At 44.2% G+C, this 25,200-nt stretch overlaps 1 protein-coding gene across 5 annotated transcripts in view; it reads left to right on the top strand.

Annotated features, from left to right (window-relative positions):
* Positions 1–25,200, top strand: part of PPP2R2B (protein phosphatase 2 regulatory subunit Bbeta) — a 352,055-nt gene that overhangs the window by 287,927 nt on the left and 38,928 nt on the right. For all 5 annotated transcript variants that reach the window (XM_084883166.1, XM_084883167.1, XM_084883170.1 and 2 more), the window contains one exon: positions 22,320–22,497. In XM_084883166.1, coding sequence (XP_084739292.1) covers positions 22,320–22,497 — 178 coding nt within the window. The remainder of the gene's footprint in view (positions 1–22,319; positions 22,498–25,200) is intronic.

The following is a 25,200-nucleotide window of genomic DNA, read 5'->3' on the forward strand; positions in this document are numbered from 1 at the left end:
AAACTCTCCTGGAGTGCCCAAGAGAAAAGAGCCTGCTGGCCCTGGCCGGGTAGCTCAGTTGATTAGAGCCTTGTCCCAATACACCAAGGTTGTGGGTTCAATCCTTAGTCAGGATATATACAAGAAGCAACCAATGAATGCATAAATAAATGGAACAACAACTCTCTCTCTCTCTCTCTCTCTCTCTCTCTCTCTCTCTCTCTCTCTCTCTCTCTCTCTCTCTTCTCTCCTCCCCCCTCTCTCTCTCAAATCAGTCTTCCCATTGACTCTCTGTGCCCTTACCCTGCCCTTTCTCCTTAGCTTTTGTCCTCGCCTGATACATCATGTGTCCACTGCCTGCCCCTCACCCCCTCCCCACTACAGTGTCAGCTCCATGCAAGTAGAAACAGCACTGTGTACTCTCCCACAGCTCCAGCAGCTGGAGCGACGCATGGCACACAGTAGGCGCTCAGGAGTATTTGACAAATGAATAGGAATGGGACAGGTTTAGAGCAGGCAAGGGGTTTACCTCATGACTAAGAAATGGCTAAGCTGGGATTCAAACCCAGCCCATCTGACCCCAAATCTGATGCTTTTCATTATGACTTCCTGCAGCGTTAGCTTCCTAAGAAAATAATAATTCGTGATCACAGGGCACTTTCATTAGTGAGTCTCTCAGAATTGTGTGGCAAAGCCTTCTTAACTGTATGAGCTTGATTTAGAGGAGAATAGAATGCAAGGGGGAAAGGCTGCAAAGGCCTCTCTGCCCAGGGTGGGCACACAATGGATGCCCTGATTTTAGAGAAAAGATTCCATGTCACCATGTTTTTACATACGTGCCTTCTGCTGGTGACCACCTCTATCTTCCTCTCAACCCGGGACACACACATTCCCGTGCCTTTCCTGAATTAATATGTTTCCACTTAGAATGACCCTGATGTTTGCAGATAACCTCTGGTGGCAATGTACACACACACACACACACACACACACACACACACACACACACCAGCCACAGTCTAAGACACCAGGGCAAATCAGCCTCAGTGCTGACCAGCTCCTAGCTCTGAGGGGACTTCTTAAGGATTATTGCTAATGGACCATATGATTAGGCAGGTGGAATAAACAGACTAGCTATTTCCCCAAAAGTTATACTTTTTTTAATATATTTTATTGATTTTTCACAGAGAGGAAGGGAAAGGAATAGAGAGTTAGAAACATCGAGGAGAGAGAATCATCAATCAGCTGCCTCTTGCACACCCCCTACTGGGGATGTGCCCGCAACCAAGGTACATGCCCCTGCCCGGAATCGAACCCGGGACCCTTCAGTCCACAGGCCAATGCTCTATCCACTAAGCCAAACCGGTCCCGGCCAAAAGTTATACTTTTAGTGATATAAATAAGTTTAACCACCTGATCTGTTTTCTAAAGAACTGATTGAACAGACCACTGAATTAAGTTTGCTAACAATAGCCACTATGTTTCATCAGACATCCCTAGTGACAGGCTCTGGGTTGAGTGAGTAGTTTCATGGACATTTTGTAATTCTTTCTTCATCACAATTCTGTAACTTCAGCATCATGCCCATTTTACAGATGTGTAAACAGAGGTTCAGGAAGGTGAGCGCTGGCCTAAGGCCTCACAGATAATAAATGGCAGAGCCAAGAATGGAGCCCAGGGCTCTTTGATCCCATAGCCTCTGCCCGCCACCCTTACACAGGACTATGTGCTGTGTGGTCCCTGACGTGTAGAACTTTTCAGAGCATTGCTTATCTAATTTACTGAGTACCTACTGCATGCCAGGCACTGTGCTAAGTATGTACTACAAAGTGTAGCTTACAAAGAGGAGTGACACATACTCCCTGTCCTCAAGGGGCAAGGAGGGGACAGGTTGCAAAGGGCCGCAGCATGAAATTAATCAGTGGTTCTCAAAGTGTGCCCCAAGGTCACCTGCAGTGCTTTTTTAGACCATCATCATCAGCTTCCTCTCTATGGATTCCAGTTCAGAGCATCTGGGTTGTCTCCAGTGACCTCTTTGACAAAACCCCTCCTGGAAAACTCCCAGGTGGCTCTGCTGCAAGTGGTCCCTGGGCCAGGCTTTGAGGAACTCTGGATAGGGCACGTGTCCTGAGAAAAGCACAGATCACCGTGCAGTTCAGAGGAAGAGAAGTGGCGAGGAAGGAGTTATCATGAAGCATCTTGAAAGATAGGTGATCTTTCATGCTGGAAGCCCCATCTGATACTCCCGAGGATCCTGGGAGGCAAGTAGGATTCGAATTGCCATTTCCCTCTTCCTACCCTGTTTCCCCTAAAATAAGATCGTGTCTTATATTAATTTTTTCTCCAAAAGTTGCGCTAGGTTTTATTTTCAGGGGATGTCTTATCTTTCCATGCGCTAGGTCTTATTTTTGGAGGATGTCTTATTTTCAGGGAAACATGGTAGTAGTAGAAATGTGGTACCTTCCCCAGTATAGCAGGGGAGACTGAAGCCCTGAGAGGCAGAACTGAGAATCTAATGCTTTCTGGCTCTATACTTCTTGCTGCCTCTGCAATGACCACCTGGTGATACTCGCTTTGGAGGATGGGTAACCCTAGGCCAGTCTCAGGGCAAATTACTGGCTGAGTCAGGATTGTCCGTGGCTGCCCCAGGTTTTAATTTGGGGTTTATGCTTTCATAACTGAGGCCTCTTAGGACATCAATACGGCCTACCCCTACCATTTTTTTAATTTTTCCAGAATTCATTTTGTGATTTATGGCTGCTGGTGGGGGGGAAAGGGGGGGAGGGGGGCTTCATAGCCACTCCTTTTCCCGTGTCATCTATCCTTACATTTGTTGCAAATAACAATGAAGTGTTTAGCTACCGCAGTGAAAAAATCAATCAAGCCTGTTCCATATTCACTGGCTCACAATGGCCCCCGGATGGCCCCCGGATTAGATTAACTCCGTGAACGTGTCACTCTGGTGTGGGCAATTCCTCACCCTCCGCTCCCTCCCTCCCCGCCTGCCTCAGCGGGTGGACATTGAGATCTCCCATTGATTGACGGCCCCGAAAGGGAATGCTGGCGTGTGATGTGTGTAACCCAGCGGGGCGCGCGGGCTCTGTGGTTATGAAAATAAATAATAATTTATGTTATCGTTATTGATTGCCATAATTATCTGATTGTATCTGTCTGCGTCATGGGGTTTCAGTTATGGCATCAGAAAGCGCTCCGCGGGAACCTCAGGCACTGCCCGCACGGACGCGCCTGAGTGTCTGACACGTGTCGCCTCTCGGGAGTAAGGGCTGTGGATGTCCCCGTCCTGTTCTTAGTCTCATGTCAGTGAGACCGTGTCAGCCGGCTCCGTGTCAGACAAAGGAACTAAGTCGGTTGGAATAATAAACTAATAAGAGCAGCAAACATTCATTGAGCATTTGCTGTGCTCCAGGGACACCGGGCATATATTGGCTAATTTAATAGTCAAGGTAAACCTATCGGGTAGGGATTGAAATGAACCTCATTTTAGAGACGTGGGGCCTAAAGCCAGGGAGGTTAAGAAGCCTGGCCAAGGTCAGATGGCTAGTAAGCAGCAATGCTTGGGCTTGAAGTCATGTCTTCATGCTTCTAAACTCCATGCTGCTATCCTGCCTCTTGTATTAGAAGAGCCGTCTGGTATGTTCATCTGAATATTCGGTGTAAACCAAAAGATGAGTGAGCAGGGACTAGAGACAGATTTGCCAAGCAGATGGCAGGCGCTCCTTTGCCCTGGGCAGAGGTGGGTTTTCCACTTGGTGTGGGGGGAGGTGGGCCAGAAGGACGCGTGGAAACTGGGTCACGGTGTACTAGGTCATGGGTGATTGCGAGGCTGGGCGGGTCTTACGCCGTCCCCAGCTGACTGGCTGACTCAGAGTCTCCAGGAGCAGGGCCAAAGGATCTACCCAGGCTTCTCAGCTGTATCCCAGGCCGTCCTGGAGACCAACTGGGTCTGAGAGCCATGGACACAGGGACCACAAGGTCTGCTCCAAAGTGGAGGCTCTCTGATGGGATTCTGTAAGCTCTTTCTTTGTCGTCTTCCCTCCTCCTGCCTCACGGTCCTATATAGAATAATCTGAGGGCACTTTTATTCTCAAAACATGGTTGCCTTTCCACTAAGGGACTGATCTGATTCGGAGTGAGCGCCTGCAGGCCAATAGGGCTTAGGTTGTGTGTGAGCAGTTCCCCCGTTTACAACTCAAGTTCTTTTTTCCTCAAATCAGGGGGCCAGCCTACCCAATGGCCAGTGTGCTGTGACGTTAACAACACTGAAGGCATCAGTTCAGCACATGCTGGGTGCCAGGCCTTCTGCTAGGCCCTTTACACTCACCACCTCATGGTAGCCTGGCAGCAGCCCTTCGGGGTGGGTACTGTTTTATCCGCATTTTCCAGATGTGGACATTTGATTCAGAAACAGAAGTGACTGGCCCAAGGGCTACAGACACTGAGGGGCAGAGTCACGTTTTTTTAACCAGATTCTGTCTGACTCCAGAGACTTCAATCTTTTTTTTTTTTTAATATATTTTATTGATTTTTTTTACAGAGAGAATAAGAGAGGGATAAAGAGTTAGAAACATCGATGAGAGAGAATCATCGATGAGCCGTCTCCTGCACACCCCCTACTGGGGATGTGCCCGCAACCAAGGTACATGCCCTTGACTGGAATCGAACCCGGGACCCTTCAGTCCACAGGCTGACGCTCTATCCACTGAGCCAAACCGGTTTCGGCCAGAGACTTCAATCTTAACACAGTGCCCTAGACACTCCAGGAAAGGGCCATGCCTCTGACCCAGTCTCTGCCATCACCTGTAAGATGGAACTCACCGGACATTCTTCCCACCGAGGTCAGGCTAACAACGCAGAGCCCCACGCTGACAGCAGATGCCCAGTATGTGCTGCTATTACCGTTTCCCTCTCCCTTTCCATCTTGTCTTTCGCCTGGACACCAGGAGCTTCAGGAGGTCTGATGAAGATACTGAAAAGGTTCAAAGCTGTGCTGTGTTTGGGGACCAGCAGTTCATTGTGTTTCTTTCATTTGGATGCGTGTTTGTCCTGGCTCTCCAAATCTGGGTTGGATTCAGAGTGCATACACACTGACAATAAGATGTTTTTGTTCCTCTCCATATGCCCTTTGTTATGCTGCATTTACCATGCAGTGATTAGATCCGGCATAAATGGAAACAGAAGCAGAATCCTGGACCTGGTTTGAGATCAGGTTCTGTTTGTCCCTTGCTCCCCCCCACCCCTTTGAGAGGTATTTGTGGCCCCGGACTGTGACAGGAACTAGTAGGTGACACCGCCCGTATGCACATGGTGTGACAGTGGGAAGCTGCAAAGTTCCCCGTGTTAGAAAGGGAAAGAATCACGTGAGAGGAGGAAATCTCATCGTTTCCATGGCCTCTGGAGTAGTGTATTTTGGTGTCGCTTATTATCATGAAGGAGGACAGTATTCTAGACCCATGGTTGGCAAACTATGGCTCAAGAGCCACATTCGGCTCTTTGGCCCCTTGAGTGTGGTGTAGATCTTCCACAAAAATACCATGACCTGGGCGAGTCTATTTTGAAGAAGCGGTGTTAGAAGAAGTTTAAGTTTAAAAAATTTGGCTCTCAAAAGAAATTTCAATTGTGCTGTTGATATTTGGCTCTGAGGACTAATGAGTTTGCCGACCACTGTGCTAGACCATAACCCATTCTGTTCTCTCTTTGGTCATTAAACGGCCTGAATTTTGGCGACGGGAAGGATTGGCCCGGCCAGGGCAGGTGGCTGGCCCTTTTCAGACTTTGCAGGCGAGACTCTTGTCACTGTGTCAGGCCTTATTCATACCGACACAGATGGATTTTTCTCAAAAGAGAAGTTAATAGTATGATTTTCCCTTTCAAGGGCTGTCTGTGCACTTCTAACATAAGTGGAAGATCCCAATGTAATTGGGTGATTCAGGGAGAAAAGTACTTCCATTCTCTGAGTCTTTCCGATGGAATTGTCTGAATCATGAGTGTAACGGGAGAGACATTGACATCTACTATTTATTGAGTAAATGGCACGCAGTTCTCAAGTAGTGCATGGCTCAAGAAAACTTGGGATGTCGGCAAAGCCTAGAACTGATGTGTATTTGGTTTTTAATTAGACTTAATAGGAAATCAGAAATATATGCCTAGATCCCTTTTGCTACCAAGTTATTCGGATAGCTGTTCGAAACCTCAAGAGGAATTCTAGGGACTCTGCTCATTACACTTACTATTTTTTTGGAGAAAATAATTAACATAAATGGATTTAGAATCAAATTCAGTAGAGGAAACGATCACTTTGATCCTGGTATGTTGCAAACCAGGCTTCAGTGCTGCATTGATGTATTTTAAATGCCATCTCTACCAGAGAAATACATTTTAGATATTTCCCTAGAGGTTGGTATATACAATAGAATAATACCTTCTTTTTTCTGTAGTCTATACAAATAAGAAACTGGTTGGAGGAAAACATTTTATAAGAGTATATTTATGTCCAAGGAAATTATTATCAACAGGACTAGTACTTAATTCTCTGGTTTCCTTAGAATGGTTGAGCCAGAAGGAAAGGCATTTTTTAACTAAAAGGTGTTGGATTTGTATGTATTCGAGAGGAGGAGACTGGGTCACACTCTTATTTGTTGTGATCAGATGATCAATTGGGCTCAGTTCTTTTCTAGAAAAAAAGAAAAATAACGTTAAAAGCAGTGGCCAAAACAAACACACACATACACGCTCACAAACATTTCTTGCTGGAGAACATATGGGAAACCCCATCTTAAACACAGTTAAACAAACTTATTTACGTCAGGCTTTCTCTGGACCTTTCATATACTAATATCCGATAGCAAACTCCAGGGAAGATAGATGGCGTGCAGTATTTTCCCACCAAACGTATTTGACCGGGGAAAGCCCTTTTCTCGTGGGATTACTGTTTTTTATGACATTCTGCTCAACACGTGGTCCTTGGCTCAGTGCCAGTTTACAGCCAGATAATGAGCTTGTGTGAGAATATGAGCCATTCATATCACTAAGCCACTGTAGAGTTCAGCTGATGCTTGTATTTGTCATAGCAAGTCTTTTCTCAGCGAATGAAGCAATGCGTTGAATCTGGCTTGGGCTCCTCATCTGGTCATGGACCATTAACCAAGAATGTGTGGGTCGGTTGTTTTGATTAGTGCAGCCATGGACCTCACTTTAAGAAATGCTGGCTAAAAGGATCAGATGGGAGTGGGGGAGGAAGGAGGTTAGCCTGTTAGCACTTTCACTCTACCCTTACTGCCTCCAGGTACAGAATCACATGATGGTGTAGGACCCTTCATAGCACCTCCCTCTTGACATTCAATTCATTAATGATCACTGAGAACTTACCAGCGCCTGACACTGTTCCGGGCACTCTGCACATTTCATCGTTCAATTTTCACCTTAGCCCTGTGAGCTTAAAACTATCCCCACCATTTCCCAGGTGAGGAAACTTGGGCAGTCCATGGAGGAAGCAATTTGTGCAAGGTTGTTCACTAGCAAGTGGCAGGACCAGCGTTCACCTCTGGCTGTCTGGCTGCAGACACTCCCTTAATCACCATGGTGCCTGGCTTCTCAACAGGAATGGTGTTCAACCATTGGAACCAATGGAGGCTTGATCCTACCATCAGAGACTTCTAGAAGCATACACTCCGCCATCAGCCAATCTGAAAACTTTCAGTTTATAAATGTTTCTTCTGTGGAGCCTAACATCTATCTAATCTGCATTTATAGGAGAAAAGTTCCATATGTATAGTCAGGGATAGACATGTGTGGTCCCTGCCCTCATGGGGTTTACAAGCCAGTGAGGAACTAGCCGGTTATGAGCTTTTATTTGAAAATAGCAATAGCACTAACTTCGTGCACCCATGCCAGACATCACAGTCAATCTGCTGCGTATTTCATCACTACCTGAGATCCTTCTCAACATTTTCTTCTCTGCTCTGTGATCCCACTTTCTATAATTAGTTTGAGGGAGAGTTCTGCAACTTTGAATTAAATAAAGACGTTGTCTCTTTAATGCCAAAACATCCAGACATAAGGTGAAAATTTCATCCAATTATCCTGCTATTTCAGTACCAAACATGCAGATGTTTAGAAACCCTGAAGGTTTGATATTTTTAAAAAAATTGCTTGTTCTAAAAATTCAAAGAGCATCTAAGAGAGAAACCTTCTGAGGGTGGAGGGCCTAAGATTATCAATGCAGATAAGACAGGAGATATAAGGTTTACATAATGAGATAGAAGTGTCAAAACAAGGCCATTATTCCTTCCCAGAGTAAAGTCATCTCTGTAGATGAATTCTCAGATAACTGGCACAATCCTGATTAAATGTGCCCTTGCCCTACTTGATGGTCAGATCAGTTAAGAACTTAGGCATCAACGCCCTGACCAGTATGGCTCAGTTGGTTGGAGTGTCGTCCCATGTATCAAAAGGTTGCAGGTTTGATTCCTGGTCATGGCACATACCTAGGTTATGGGTTTAATCACATCAGGGTGCTTAAAGGAGGCAACCAATCTATGTTTCTCTCTCTCTCTCTCTCTCTCTCTCTCTCTCTCTCTCTCTCTCTCTCTCTCTCTCTCTCTCCCTCCCTCCCTCCCTCCCTTCCTCCCCCTTCCTCTCTCCAAACCATTTTTTTTTAAGAATATAGGCACCACATAGGTTTCTTATTCCTTTTTTCACTAATCCCACAAGTATTTCTTGAGCACCGTACCACTGCAAGCCAGGCACTGTGACAGTCCCTGGAATTATAGCAGTGAGCATGGTTTCTGCCCTCATGGAGTTTACAAGCTCTTTTGCTTTCAGAAGAGAGGTGTGTGGCCCACAGGAGAACAAATGATCTGATTCATCCATGGAAAACAGAATCATTTTTGGAGCAATTAATAATTGAGCTGAAGCCAGGAGGCAGGTGAGGAAAAGAGTAGGAGGAGCACTGCAAGCAGAAGAATTGCCATGGACAAAGGCCATGAGGTGGGAAGTCACACAGGAGAACAGGGGATGGAACAAGGGCCAGAGCGGCTGGGGTGCTGGGCGCAGGGAGATGATGGAGACAAGGCAGGCAGCGTATGGCCAGGCCATGCTAGGCATCATAGCCCTTCCCAAGGAATCTGCTCTTTCTCCCAAGAGCATTGCAAGCCCTTTCTTCTTCTACACTGGTTGCTTTTAAACAGATCCTCTTTGCTCAGACATCTCAATGTTCTGCCCCCAAGACAAGATAGAAAAGCTGCGGGCACAACCTAGGACTTTCCCGGTGGATATGAAGAGTTTAAATTGAGGGAGCAAATGGCATTTGTCAGGTGGCCATGTTACCCTCCAGTCCCTTGCCTGCCACTGTTTTAATACATGTCAGGGCATGGCCTCCTCAGAGCTTCTCCACTATCAAGGCGTCCTCCCTCCAAGGTGAGTCCTCCCATGAGTGATTGAATTGTTCGGAGGGTCATAGAACCTGACAGCTCCCTATTACACAGAGGAGAAGATAAGCTTCCGATTAGTCCTGGGGCTGGAGGAAGCCCAGATGGAGTGCACCTGTCAGAGCTGCTTACAACATATAAATCATTACCTCAATTTTCCATGCAAGAATGGGGCCAGAGAGAGAGAGTGAAACGACTGAGGTTGGTTAGCAGTGCAGAGCCACAGGAAAGAGCTCATGCTTGGCTCCAAAGCAGGATTAGTGGTGCTGTCCATGCAGAGAGAACAGAGCCCCATGCCCAGAGGAATGACAGAGACAAATGCCCACTGGCTCCAGGAAGGGGCGATTTGTTTCCCTGGCATTTGCTGATGGGCTTTTATCACGGATCTAACAAGAGCAGCCACCACAGCTTTCCCAGACTCCAGAGGAAGATGTTTGGTATTATGCTTGCTCTGTGTGTGGTGCTAGATCTCTCTACTGTGTAATCGCCATAGTAATCTTTGTTATTGTTGCCACTTTTGGTCCCTTCATTGGGCAAAAATCTCTGAGATAGCTAAGGCCCAACTATGGCTAACCTGCTATCCCACAATGCAAGGTAGGAGGGTGTTTGAAAGGGCAAAAAAGCAACATGAGCCATGGCCAGTGTGGCTCAGTTGGTTGAGCATTGTCCCATGCACCAAGAGGTCAGGACACATGCCTGGCTTGTGGGCTCAACCTCCAGTAGAGGGTATGCAGGAAGCAGCCAATGGATGTAAGAAAATGGCCAGGAAAGGTTTAAAAGCATAAATTGATTGGACACTGCCCAAATTTTCATTGCATTCTACATTCAATAAAATACCAAGTAGCGAGGAAAATGTGAGAGCCTGGGCGATTCCAGCTGGAGAAGCCCCAGTACTGAGTACACCCAAACCACGAGCTGATGCAGCAAGAAACATTGTCTTGTGGGCTACTGGAGGCAGAGTGAACAAAACTGGGCAGCCGGTCATTCCCCAGGAGAGACAGTCAAGCCCAGTTCCCAGAGCTTTTGTAAGGGACCTTGTTTGGTGGCCCCACATAACAGGGAACCGTGTGTGTGTCCAGGCCACTGATGGAGGAGCCCTTTTTCTGTTCCAAAATATGTTGGCTGCCCATTAAAATTCCTCGGAAGAGAAATACAGTATATTTTATGTGAACAAACCCAAAATGTGAGTTAAGACAGTACCCAAGAGATGTGGGCACTGAAGGAATGAGTCATGTGGATACTTCAAAATAAAATAAGTGCCTATTGGTTCAAGAAGTGTGAGCAGAAGGTTCTTGTTCTTAGGAGGTTTGTGAGGCTGACTTATTTCTCCTTATCCTTAGGTAGGAAGGAAAGTCCACAGTTGGAACCCTTCTAGTAGTGGTGGTTAAAAAAATCCAGATTAACAGCTCTGGGTGCAAACCCCAGCTGTGTCTTTGTGTGACTTTGGGCCTTTTATTTAAGCCCGCAAAGTATCAGTTTTATCATCAGTAAATTACGTACATCATAGGACTTGTCAGAAAATAATACTAGCACAGTGTCTGATTTTAGTACTTATCATTCAATAATAGCTGACCTCAAGCTGGGAATCAGGAATGCTAAGAGCAGAGAGACAACTGATAAATCCCAGTTGCTTCTTTTCATGGAAGCACAGAGTTCTATGACGACTTGTAACTTGAATGAGTTCACATTTCTGACCTAAAGGAAATTCCCATGAATGATCCTATATAATAAAAAGCTAATATGCAAATTGTCCCCTCAATCGGGAATTCAACTGGGGGGGGCAGGGCCAGCCCACCAACTGCCTGTGTCCCCTCCCCCTGGCCGGCCCAGCCTGATAGGCCCCTATTGGGGCAAGCCAGCCAGACCCCACCATTGCATGAATTCATGCACCAGGTCTCTAGTTCTTAATAAAATTCTATAAGTATAGATAAGGAGATACTGAAAATAGATCATCAATTTGAGTATCTCTGGATAAATTGAAGTGTGTTCCTACCCTGCAATGCCTGTTGAAAGACAGTGAACTCTCACATTCTCACTGATCTAAGAAGTTATATAATTAGTAGTAGCTCCTGCAGAGGGAAGAAGCTATGGCCAAGTCTCATGTGGCTCTGGGATGATAGCATTAACAGTTGCCTGGAGCCCTAGCCGGTTTGGCTCAGTGGATAGAGCATCGGCCTGCGGACTGAAGGGTCCCAGGTTCAATTCCTGGTCAAGGGCATGTTCCTTGGTTACGGGCACATCCCCAGGAGGGGGTATGTAGGAGGCAGCTGATAGATGTGTCTTTCTCATCGATGTTTCTAACTCTCTATCCCTCTCCCTTCCTCTCTGTAAAAAAATCAATAAAATAGTTGCCTGGAAAATCATTAAAAACTGACTCTGGACTCCTGGTTGCAGATCTCCCTATAGATTCTCCGCCTCCACCTCCAACCATTCGTCACCAAAAATGCAGAATTCCCTGCCTAGATTAAAGGATCCACTGTCAGATGTTAGACCTTCTGTCTTTATTTTCTGTTAGCACTGAAGAAAAACCATCCAAGTAGGTCACTTCCCTTAAATTAAAACAACCAAAAAAGTTCTCTCGATATTTTCTCCTCTCTGTTCACCACTAAGAAAAAAGTCCTGCTTTTGTCCTCCAGCACAAGCTCATTGTTAACCTGGCTGACATTCGCAAGTGCAGATCCACCATTGGACACTAAAATTGACTTTCCAGAAACCCCCCCTTTAATTGGACTGCTTTTCTATGGAAACCATCCTGCCAGCATCTGTGGTGAGAGAGATCCTGGCAAAACGGTGTGCCCGGCCAAATTATCAGGTGAAATTAGCCTGCTCTCTATTTCTGTCTGATAGCAACTCTGTGCCTTTGCATAATTCTCACTGATTATCCGAAGGGAAAGGCCATAACTCAGGCAGATGAGCGTTATTGGCAGCGGTCCCTGCTGGGGAAGAAGGAAAAAGGGATGAGCAGCAGCATTTGCATGTACCGTGTATGCTGAGAGAGCGACGCTCCGGGCAGTCTATAAACTAAGCTTGCCTAAGTCCGAAGCCTTAAAAAATGAAAATGCCACCTTGGCTGGGTAGCTCAGTTGGTTAAAGCAGTGTTCGGCAAACTGCAGCTCTCGAGCCACATGCGGCTCGTTGGTCCCTTGAGTGTGGCTCTTCCACAAAATACCACTACCTGGGCTAGTCTATTTTGAAGAAGTGGTGTTAGAAGTTTAAGTTTAAAAAATTAGGCTCTCAAAAGAAATTTCAATCTTTGTACTGTTGATATTTGGCTCTGTTGACTAATGAGTTTGCCGACCACTGGGTTAAAGCATCGTCCTAATACACTAAGGTTGTGGGTTCGATCCCAGGTCAGGGCACATACAAGAATCAACCAATGAATGCATAACTAAGTGGAACAACAAACGAATGATTCATTCTCTCTCTCTCTCTCTCTCTCTCTCTCTCTCTCTCTCTCTCTCTCTCTCTCTCTCTTTCTCTCTCTCTCTCTCTCCCCCTCCCTCCCTCCCTCCCTCCCTCTCTCTCCCTCCTTTCTCTCTCTCTCCCTCTAAAATCAAATTCAGTATATTTAAGAAAAAAACAAAAATGACCCTCTATTTGGTGTTATAACTCAAGATCTGGGTTTGTCTCATATTCTATAATTCACAACCCAATAAATTTGCATACTCCTATAAATATATCTTGAACAGAATGTCGTTTTAAAGAGAGAGTTCTCATGAAGGAAAAATAGTTGGGAAGAGACTGGAGTCCCGAGTCCTCCAAAGACTTGGAGATTCACAAGAAAGTGTTGAAGGAACACTCCAAACTGCTGCTGCTTACGCAGGAAGGGAGGCTAGTCTGCCATCTCTATTTGTTTACCTTCTGAACCATAATATGGTTTCTGTTTTCCCTGGCTGTCCTGACTTATCTCAGTTTCTGCCTGCAGTTTCCCCTGCCAAGATGGATAATGTAACTATCACCTGGAATGGACCAACTCTGCTTACTTTTCTATGCTTGTTGAGGCATTGACCCACACACACTCCAGCAGAATCCTTGCTGGGAAGCTAGTCCTTTACCCCCAAATCTAGACTCTCCTCCTTTCCACAGAAACCCTGTCATGAGATCTGGGAATATTTAGTCCCAATTTCCTAAACCCCAAACAGCTTCAGATATCTGACAGTATCGAGGGCCATGGTGGGTTTGATCCTAGTTCAACATCAAAACCAGTGCTTTAATAATAATAATAATAATAATAATAATAATTAATAAATAAAACACGGTACTTTGTCTTTTGAGTACTTGAAGATAAGAATCTTATTTCACACTCTTCTTCCCCTGGGAAATTTACATCCCTTGCCTCCTTGGAAGTCTCCCATTGTGAAAACAGCAGCAAACAATCTTCCTGCTCTATGCCTTTCTCTTTGGCACATTCTTCCTTGTCGATCAATAAGTGACCTTCTGCCAAGCTCCGGCAGCTTGGCTTCCTTCTTCGCCACTTACATTCTCCTTCTGTTTTTTAAAAAAGAGCTCATTTTCCTCCTAACCTCCAGTGAAATCTTCTCTCTATCCTCTCCCTTTGTTTTGCTTATCGTTTCACTTAACTCTCAGTCCTTCAGTCCCCACCTGCACCTGCCTCCATTCTCTGCATGTTCCCTTTAAATAGCCAGAAGCTAATGAGATTACTCTGGGAGTCACGTGATCCTTTTCTGGTCACACCAGGATAAGGAGGTGGGCTTTAAATAGCAGTGTTGGGTGGTACAATGGAAGAAAAAGACCTGTGTCTTGATGTTCTCATCTGATAAATGAGTTCACCATCACTTAAGCTTCCTGCTTCATGGAGGTTGTGAGGATTAAAGAGATAGATAATGCCATATGCTTGACTATCGATAGAGAGCAAGGATACAGACATCATCCCACACTTCCCTGGGTATGGAAGCTGCAGCTACACAAGGATGAGAGACAGATGCAGTCAGTGACCACCCGGGGATCCCAGACATAATATTAACGGAGGACTATGACTTGTTTTATTTATACAAAATTGAAGTCATACTATACACATTTATCTGCTCAGTCATATCAACATCCCTCCAGGTCAATTCATCTTCTTTGAAATAGCTGCAGATATTCTCAAGTATGGGCACATTATAACTTACTAAGTCATTCCCCTATTGATAAGATATTCAGGTTGTTTCCAGGTTTTGCTCTAGTTCAATTGTAACTAGCAATGCTGCAGTGAATGTTCTCAAACATGTGTTATCGAAAACTTATGTGTTATTTTTGTGGGATAGTTTCTATTAACATAGGATTTGCTTAATTAAAAGATGTCTATGTTATCTGGTTTTAATAGCTACTTCCAGACTGCCTTCTGAAAATCTTTCTGTGATTCATACTCCCATGAGCAAGTGCCCATAGCCATCCAGGATAGGGTGTTAATTAGTCATTGTAAATTCTGCCCATTCCAAACAGGGATACTACTGAGAAGGTAGCAGTGTAATGATGGGTAAGGACACTCTTGTCTAGAATACACAAGGACCCATCTTAGCTCCAGCAAACACTAGCTCTGTGACTTTAAGCTAAGACCCATAACTGTTGTGTGTCTCAGTTATCCTCATTTGTAAAAAGAGGTATAATGTAAGTACCTATTATCAAATTGTTGTATTAAAATAAATGATTACAAAAGACTTAGAACAGTGACTGGTTTATAGTCGATTTTTAATAAGTAAAGATGAAAAGATTGCCGAAACTGGTTTGGCTCAGTGGATAGAGCGTCAGTCTTCGGACTCAAGGGTACTGGGTTCGATTCCGGTCAAGGGCATGTGCCTTGGTTGTGGGCACATCCCCAGTGGGGGGGGTGTAAGAGGCAGCTGATCAATGATATTCTCTCATTGATGTTTCTAGCTCTCTCTTCCTCTCTGTAAAAAATCAAAAAAATATATTTTTAAAAAGATGAAAAGATTAATAAAATTAATCTTCTGTAAAATTAAGATTTAAAATAACTTGTATCTCCTTGACGACAAATAAGGTTGGAGATATTTCTACATATTTCCTGGTCATTTGCTTTTCGCTTTCTTTAAATTTTTTGTTTATATCCTTTACCCATATTTTTATTGAGTTGTCTTTTTATCAATTCTTAGGAACTCTTTATATATTATAAATAGAAATCCTTTTTCTGTCACTTTCATCATCCATAAAAGATTTCCCTTTTATGTTTATTTTTAATCTAGTTTTATGAGTGGCATAACATAAAAACCTCAATCACTACAGAACTATAAAAATAAGTTTAAACTCGTATAATCTCATACTCCAAAGGATAACCACTGTAAAGAGCTGTATGAAAGCCCTCCCTTTGCCCCCTCAGATCCTTTGGCTTCCAGCCTTGGCTCTTGGTCATCTAGGGGGCTTTCAATATAGTACCAGTACTTGAGTAGCACCTCACAGGCATTCTGACTCAACAGAGCAGTGGTGGGGCCCAGCAACAGTTTTTAATAAGAGGCCACATTTGATTCTAATGGGCATTCAAGGATGGGAGCCAGACCAAGCAATTCTGAAAGGTCAATCTTATGTCAATTTGATCCTAAATCAGAGTGATAGTAGTAATCACTACTGCCATCTGTTGGTGGGAGGCAGAACTGACACCATTTAGCTATGGATATAGCTTTATTGGTATCTAATAAGGGCCATGTTTCAAGGTTCTTAGAGATAGATACATCTTTGTATGCATCGACACCTTTTTCTTGTAATGTCTCCCTAGGAAATTTCCATCTCTACTATTCTTGAATTTGATAGCAACTTTATATTTATCTTCTGTTTTTAAATATATTTTTATTGATTTCAGGGAGGAAGGGAGAGGGAGAGAGAGATAGAAACATCAATGATGCGGAGTCATTGATCCTCTGCCTCCTGCACACCCCCCACTGGGGATCAAGCCCACAACACAAGCGTGTGCCCTTGACTGGAATCTAACCTGTGATCCTTCAGTCAGCTGATTCTCTATCCACTGAGCCAAACCAGCTAGGGCTACATTTATCTTCTTGATTCTGTATGTTCCACAGTGAAAAATGACACAATGCCATATGCTTGTCCTGAGGTCACCAAATTTTCAGTGATATTTATCCTAATCCCTAATAGGAAAATGTGTGCAGACAGATTTTAGAAATGCTTTCATCAATAGCAGTTGAAAAACAAAACACAAACAATTTTGTGATTAATCCTAACCGAGCTAATCAAAAATTAAACCACTGTCTCTTTCCATTCCTCTCCCCCACCCCCCAACCCCGACCTTCCCCACCTACAAGAATTACTCAAAATTTTCCTCTACTGGTATGTTTTAAGATGAATCCTTTTTTCCTGTGGAATCACATAATATGAAACATCAAGGGAAATAACAGGAAAGGCAGTGAACAGGGAAACACGTTTTGAGAAATAACAAAGTTGGCAGAAAATGGAAGTGTCTGGGAGAAAAAATAAGATAAAGCTGGCAGAATTTCAGGCTGCTGCATGGGCTGCTAATTAGATGGCAAGTTTGTCTTCTGAGGAGAAGGCCTTTTTTTCTCTCCTTTCCATGGAGAGGCCAAAAGAAGTCAAAAACACAGAGCATGAAATTGTTAGTCTGCCATAAAAATCATGTTGTACTGGGTTTTTAAAATATAAACCCATTCCCCAGGCAGTTGTTATGGATAGTGTGTTGTTCTTGTAGCTGGAAATAAGGGGTAAGACTCTATCTCTGTCTCCCTTCCCGCTACCTCTCCCTTTCTATGTATCTTACCTAATAATAAACAAGCATGTAAATTGACCTTACCTCCGCTATGCCACCAGCCAATCAGGAGTGGTATGCAAATTAACCCAACAAAGGTGGCAGTTAATTTGCATACACAGGTGCAGAGTGATGGGGCAGGACACTTGCGTCATCGCCAGGCGTTCTGCCCCACCCCAGTCTCTCAGGGCCTCTGGGCAGTGTGGGAAGGCTGGGCAGGATCAGAAAGAGGCGGCTCCAGGTCCTGAGTGGAAAGGGGCTGGTCCTGAGTGGAAAGGGGTGCTGGCAGCCAGGGAAAGGAAAGCCCATTCTAGCACCAATCTTCGTACATCAGCCTTCTAGTGTATATATGTATGTATGTATGTATGTTTGTGTATATGTATGTATATACTTTAAATCCAGATCATCTTTATGGTGAAGAACTGGCACTTTTTGCTACCTTTTGTGCAAGTTAATACTAGGTTTCTCTTACCCACCCTAGATTTAGACAAACTGGGTTTCTCAACCTCAGAACTGTTGATATTAATTTTAGGCTGGATAATTCTTTGTTGCTGAGGGCTGTCCTGTACATCATAGGACATTTAGCATCATCTTTGACCTCTACCCACTAGATCCCAGATGCATACCCCTAGCTGTACCAACCAAAAAATATCTCCAGACTGTCACATGGCAAAACTCCCTTTCTCCTCCTTCCCCCTTTAAACACCACCGATTTAGAGGATTGCAAAGGTGAGTTGTCACTTCTTCCACAACAAAGTACCCAACGTCAATTAGAGCCCCTCCCTTTTCAAACGAAACAATACCTTTTCCTTTACTGAAGCAAGTACCTGCCTCTCTTTATAGCATCACTGAACGTCTCTAGCAATATATCCACCTTGAGACATGCATGCCTTTCCTCCCCATGAGACTGTAAGTGCCACCGCTCATCTGTTTGGCTCCCTCTGCAATGTGCCCTCTAGTGCAGCGATTGGCCCTTCATAAATGTTTGTCGAATGAAAGAATATCATCGTGAGGTATTTAAGAGCCTGAAGCACAAAGCCTCACTTGGTCTGAAGGGGCTTTTCCTCTTGGGCTTATTCCGGTCTCTGTGACAAAGGCAGCTGCAGAAGGAACCAGGGGCGTATTGAGGCTGGGGAAGGGTGTGATCGGGGAAGTGTGAAAGGTCTGCGATTTGGACTGGCTTTCCGGGTGTGTTGGCGTGGTGCTGCTGAGTGGCAGCTTCCCTCCGCACACAACGGCTCCGATGTGTTGCAGGAGGCTGGAGCCAACCTATCACTCCTGCTTTTTTGAACTCCATCCACCATTGATCCGTGGAGGGAACATGTTTTTTTGATGCTTGTTAATTCCCTGATGCTTCATTAATCCCCCAAGAGTAAACACCCCAGGACCTGAGTGGTGTGCCTCTGAAAACTCAACCTCAGTACGGCCAGCACGAGGCCTTGAAATGCTTGCTTAAAAAAAAAAAAAATGGAATGAAGACGCATATTTTTAAAAATGAAAAATGACTGGCATTCTTCCCACTGAAGATGGGACGTAATTGAATTTGTTAGTGGTTTATTTTATTTGACAGCCTTTGTACATACTCGATTTGGTTTGTTACACTGAATTACCCTTTAATAATGGGTACACGTAACGCCAGACTCTGCCCCCCAGGTTGGTTTGATAATTGGATGAACAACCATATTGTTCAAGGTTTTCATGACAGTGTGGACAGGAGCTATTTTCCTAACCAGAAAAGCCAGCAGCTTGCTTTGTGTGTGTGTGTGTGTGTGTGTGTGTGTGTGTGTGTGTGTGTGTGTGTTTTTCTCAATGTAGCTAATTGCTACCCAGTGACCAATCATTCTAGCCCTTTTCCTGAGGGATACAATGTTGGGATGCTATGTTAGAGATTCTGTCATAGAACTTACTGCTAAGTTCTATAATCATGACAGAATGCCTTGGTTGGATGGAAGGGATGCCGTAGCATAGCCAATAGAAAAAATCGGAAAAAAATCTTCCCTAGGCAATCTCTCAAAAGGGACTATTTCTCCATAATTAGAAGTTAATGGTAAAAAATTCTAATAACAGTTATCATAGGGGCTGGAGCCAGATGGCCAAGTTCCAGGGCAGTTCCACGGCTTAGGGGCTGTATGACCTTGAGCAAGTTTCATGACCTTCATTGCTTCAGGATTCACATCTGTAAAGTAGGAACAGTATCTGTACCTTCCTCTTGAGGTCATTGTGAAGATTCAGTAACATGGTAAAGTGCTAGCATCATTCTGGCACAAAGTTCTCCATAAATGTTTCTTTGTTAGGTGGTGTGTGTCAGGCCCTGTGCTCAATTTTCTCAGCAAAGCTACCGAGAGAGTTGCTCTCTCTAACATAGCAGAAGGGAACACTGACATGGAGAAAGGGCAAGACATACCCCGAGGCCATATGGCCAATAAATGCTCCAGCCAGGATGCAAGCCCTGCTCTGCTGGCTCCAAAAATTCTCTTACACCACCACAACTTCGCATGTGGTACCTGTGTACCCCCTAGAAATTCGAAAAGCCATGTACTTTCCTGAGCATTTTTTATATAGACAAATAAGCATTTCCATTGTGATGCTAAGTAGTTACAGAGAATGTGGTTTCGGGAGTATGTTAAGCATAGGCTGTTGGGAATAAAACTGTTATATCCCCTTTGAATGCATGCAAAGATATTTAAGTACCAGCATAACTGGATACCCACCAATATCCATAAAAAAAATATGTGAACAAATTATTTAAAAGAACTTTATAGTCCTCCTTTTTCTTCTTTAAACATGCATTTCCACTGTACATTCTCCCAAAAAAAAATTTAAAGCTTTTTTGATCATTTTTAACAACAAATAGAATTTCCTCCCATGTACATATGACTATAAGAGATTAAAATTTTCTTGTGGGTATAATTGTCTTTAAATTAATAGAGCACAATTCACTGAAATAATATTGATATATAATTCCGATAAGTAATGATTAAGCATAAGTAAAACTATTAGAATTTCATATTATAATGAGCTAGGGGTAGGGGCATTTATGGGGCCTTGATTGATGGTACCGGCCAGTCGTCCCTCCCAAAAGTATATCTTGGACAGTGCACCCCAGTAAAGTTCAGGATGGGTGAGGGTCGGTCTTATTTCTTTTGCAACAGGGAGAAGAACCTAGTCTGTGGGTATCTCAGATGATTTGCTTTTAGGAAAGAACATGTACGGAAGTTAGAAATGGGGGAAGTTTCCTTTAAAACTGTTTCAGATGGTTCTTAGGACGTCATCACAGATGCCTGTTTGAAAGGGCTGCTGTGTACCTACCACTGCGCCGAGTTGCTTTGGAACAGGGATATTAACAAGCCGGACCCGATGTTGGCCGCATTTTCAAGGTGACTCACTCCCTCTTCCTTGACAATGAAGTCTGGTGCTATTTAGCTATTGGCTTGATCCCAAACCACAGTAATTGTCATTGGAGAGTCATGAAGGATGTTCATTGAAGGAAGCCCAGGAAGGGCAAGATGGCAAACGTGAAGTGAGGCTGGACTCTGGAACTTTCTAGCCTCTCTGCCTGTTCTTCGTTTAGGGCCGTTGATGGGGTGTATAAGCTGCCCATGCCATCTTCCCTCTCCCAGAGTCTTGCCTGGAGTCTGTGGACTTAACTGGGGTGCTGGAGGTTGCCATGGTAAACACAGCTGTTGTTTTTCCTCTATGAAGAGTCAGTGCGGGAAGGCGCTGGAATCCTCACCTCTAGCCTCTCCGCGCTGTGCGTTTTCACAGACATGGTCTAAAGTGGGGGCCTCGGGGGCATCCAGGATGCAGCTCAGCTTTCACTGTGTCTCTGAAGGGGGTTTCTCTGACCCACGGCCGACACCCAGGTAGCTGCTGTGGAAGATTGTGAAGAATCGCCAGCGTGGTCACCCAATAAGCCATGTGACAGCAACATTCATTTTGTTAGTAAATAGGATCTGGGAAGTGAAAGATGATCTTGGATTTCCCAGGAGGGGAGATAGCAAACATAATGAGAAAGAAGCTGAAGGAGGAGAATGAAAGGGGTGGGGAGAGACAGAAGGAGTGGAGAGGTAAGAGAGAGAGGACAAGGAGGGAATGCCTTAACAGGAAGGGGAGTGAGTAATGGACAACTACCGGCGACTCCGTGAGCCTTCCTTATATTCCCAATAACACCTGTGACCCAGCCCTGACTGTGATCCCACATCTCCTCCTACCAGGATCCTACTTTCCTCACTTCTCTCGCTGTTTTGCCTAAACTCTAAGCATGCTCCTACCTCAGGGCTTTTGCACTTGCTGTTTCCTCTGACTGGAATGCTCTGCCCTAGAGAGCAACATGGCTCCCTCCCTTACTTCATTCAGGCCTCTACTCAAATACCAACCCCTGAGAGGCCTGCCATGACCACCCCACCTCAACTAGCACACCGTCTATTCTCCACCCCCTTACCAACTCCGGTTTCCTTCATGTCTGATACAAAGCAGTGATTTAGTGAATATTCATTGAGCGAATAATTAATCACTAACTCCCAGGCCCAGACACAAGGAGTCGCACATTTACCCATATGTACTTTGCACTCTCCCCTCAGAGATTTTGCACAGGCTGAACCCTCTCTTTTTTGCACAGCTCTCTCTCCTCGCCATCCCACTTCTGCCTGGTAGATTCCCACAAACCCTTCAGGCCCTGCCTTGTTTGATAGTCTCTCCTTTTTGACAGCTCCCTTGACCTCCCCAGGTTGACACAGTACCTGTCTGACCAACATTGCCTGGACAGTGCCTACTGACCTCCATCACAGCACAAATCACTGGCTCAACATGTCTATTTTGTCTCCCGTGTCCCAAGTGCATTCTTCCAGGGCCTAGAATATGGAGTGAATAAGGTCTTAGGCTCCAGAGTCAAGGAGGGCCAGCATGAGCACTAGCTGTGTGACTTCACATAAATTACCTAACCTCTCTGGCCTAAGTGATGGTGACTTTTTTTTTTTTTTAGAAAAGAGTAAAACTAAAAGGAACAGAAGGGAACAGGAACCGCATGATTTAGGCCTCCTTCTCTTGGGACTCTTCCTGATGTGCTTATGGTTTTATGTGTGAACATAAAGGACATGACATGCTTGCTCTTTTCCTCATGCAAAGCATTGGTCCTAAAAGGATGTATTTCTCTTGTATCCCAGGTGCCTGTCCTCAGACCCATGGACCTGATGGTGGAGGCCACCCCGCGAAGAGTATTTGCCAATGCACACACATATCACATCAACTCCATATCAGTCAACAGCGACTATGAAACCTACATGTCAGCTGATGACCTGAGGATTAACCTATGGAACTTTGAAATAACCAATCAAAGTTTTAGTATCCTTTCCTTGGGGCCAATAACCCACTGGCTTGAGTTAGGAGGATTCAGGTAAGAGCAGGCTTGGGCAAAAGTGGAACGAAAGGAGTTGTCATAACTAATCACCTAGCACTTGTGGAAAACTGTCGTCTTTTAAATTACATTGGCATCTGTGATGCTCTTTCATTCTAACAATGTTGGGGAAGCATTGAGTTACAAGTTGTGGGCCAGGATGAGCTCTGGATTGGAACTCTGAATCAATTCCTTCAGACAGATGCATGTGTGTGTCTTGAATTAAAACTAGATGTGACTTGATCAACTATAAGATAGGTCCCTAGACTTCAGGTAAGGCTTTCTTCCTCTTAATTGAAGTGTTCTTCAGTGCCCTGTCTGGACAGCATGGACCACAGGTATGCATCATGATTTTTTTTTAAATATATTTTATTGATTTTTTACATAGAGGAAGGGAGAGAGATAGAGAGCTAGAAATGTCGATGAGAGAGAAACATCGACCAGCCGCCTCCTGCACACCCCACACCGGGGATGTGCCCACAACCAACGTACATGCCCTTGACCGGAATCGAACCCGGGACCTTTCAGTCCGCAGACCAACACTCTACCACTGAGCCAAACCGGTTTCGGCTGCATCATGATTTTTATTATATCATAATAATGAAAATAATAGCAGCTGCCATTTATTGAGTTCTAAGCACTGCACTGGGAACTTTTTGCATAGAATCTCATTTGTAGGTGTGCACATACAATATTAGAGCGTGATGGATTTTCACAGACAGAACATACCTGTGTAACCAGCATCTGGATCAAAAACCAAACTTTTATTTGCAACCCTCAAGTCCCCATTCCTCTTCCTTTCCATCTCCATCCACCAAGGGCATATTTGATATGACTACCCCATAATGTCAGTGTTATTAGCTCATGTTTAGTTAAAATTTAGAAAAGTCAAAGAAGTTGCTGAGTGTCTGAGCCAGTATTTTTATTGTACTATGTTGACCCTCTGTTTAATCATACAAGTCAGACATTTATTCAGTACATGTCATGTGAGCCATCTCCCCACAAACCTGACTCTTCACTGGAAATCCCAATCTCAGTTAATGGTTTCTCCACCCAAACAGCTGAGCAACTGATATAGGAGTCAATATTCTTTTCTTTTCTTTTTTTTTAAATATATTTTATTGATTTTTTTTTTTTTTACAGAGAGGAAGGAGGAAGGATAGAGAGCTAGAAACATCGATGAGAGAGAAACATCGATCAGCTGCCTCCTGCACACCCCCTACCAGGGATGTGCCCACAACCAAGGTACATGCCCTTCCTTGACCAGAATCAAACCTGGGACCTTTTAGTCTGCAGACCTACACTCTGTCCACTGAGCCAGACCGGTTTCGGCAGGAGTCAATATTATTTTTCTCACTCACTAGCCTTCCCACCTCCAACCCAATCTACCCTTGAGCCCTACCTTTTCTTCCTGTAAATTTTATCTCAAATCAACACTTTTCTCCCCATCTCTACTCCTACCAGCCACACTAGTAAAGTCCATTGTTTTCTCACCTGTGTGACTGCACTCATCTATATGGTCTCATTCTTTCTTGCTGTGTTACAAATACTTGTTCCCATAACAGGGGAGACCTTTCAACATGTAATCTGGATATCCTTTCTCCCCTGCTTAAAACACTCTAATAGCTTCCCACTGACACAGAATAATATCCATGTTCTTTACCTTGGACAGTAAGATGCCACACAATCCGGGACTCCGCCCCCCTCTGTGGTATCCTCTTATACCACTCTTTGCTAATTCACTCTGCTTCAGTCAATTAACCTTTTTTCTGTTCCTGGATACACCTTGTTTTTACTTTCATGCTTTGCATTTGCTGTCCCTCTTTCTAGAATATTCTTCTCCCAGAGTTCACATGGCTAACTATGTGTCATCATTCAGGCTTCAATCTCATGCCACCTCCTTAGAGGCATTTCCATCAGTTCCCATGTAGTCCCCAAACCCCCCTCTATCCCTGCTATCGCAATAGCACTTATCACTATTTGAAATTGCTTATTTGTGTATTTGGGATTTCCCCACATTTGAATGTAAATTCTATAAGGAAAGGGACTTTATATGACCCATTTCTATATCCCAGTACCTAGTACATTCTGACATATGGAAATTCCATTTGGGTTGAACATGTCAAGTTTGAAGTATTAATAGGTCTAAGTGGAGATATTTAGTAAATAGTTGATTATTAAATCTAACATGGAAATTTTATTTTAAGAAGATATTAGAGTAAAGCTTTGAATGGTCTGATATAAAATAGACCCTCATAATGGCTCAAACACATAAAAGATTATTTCTCTTATAAAGTCCAATATTGATTATCCCCATCACCAAACTGACTCTTCCAATTCAGAGATTCAGGTTTCTTCCCATCTTATCATCATTTTTATCTGCATCAAGGCAGCAAAGGGAGAAGATTGTGGTAGACCACATTAGGGAGACTCCTATGAGCCAACCTAAAATAGTGCGCATTCCATTAGCTAGAAGTGAGTCATATGGCTACCTCTAACTGCAAGGCAGGCTGGGAAATGTAGTTTGGTTACTGGTACACGTGTGTAAGAAAAAAAGACCTGGTTTTGGCACGCAGCTATCTAGTCTGCACCACAGTAGAGTGTTCAGTAGCTCCACAAGGCTTTTCAAGGAGGGTGGTTTTAAGCAGGTA

The sequence above is a fragment of the Pipistrellus hanaki genome (genome assembly GCF_964339955.1).
Source record: "Pipistrellus hanaki genome assembly, chromosome: 5".
Taxonomy (NCBI): Eukaryota; Metazoa; Chordata; class Mammalia; order Chiroptera; family Vespertilionidae; genus Pipistrellus; species Pipistrellus hanaki.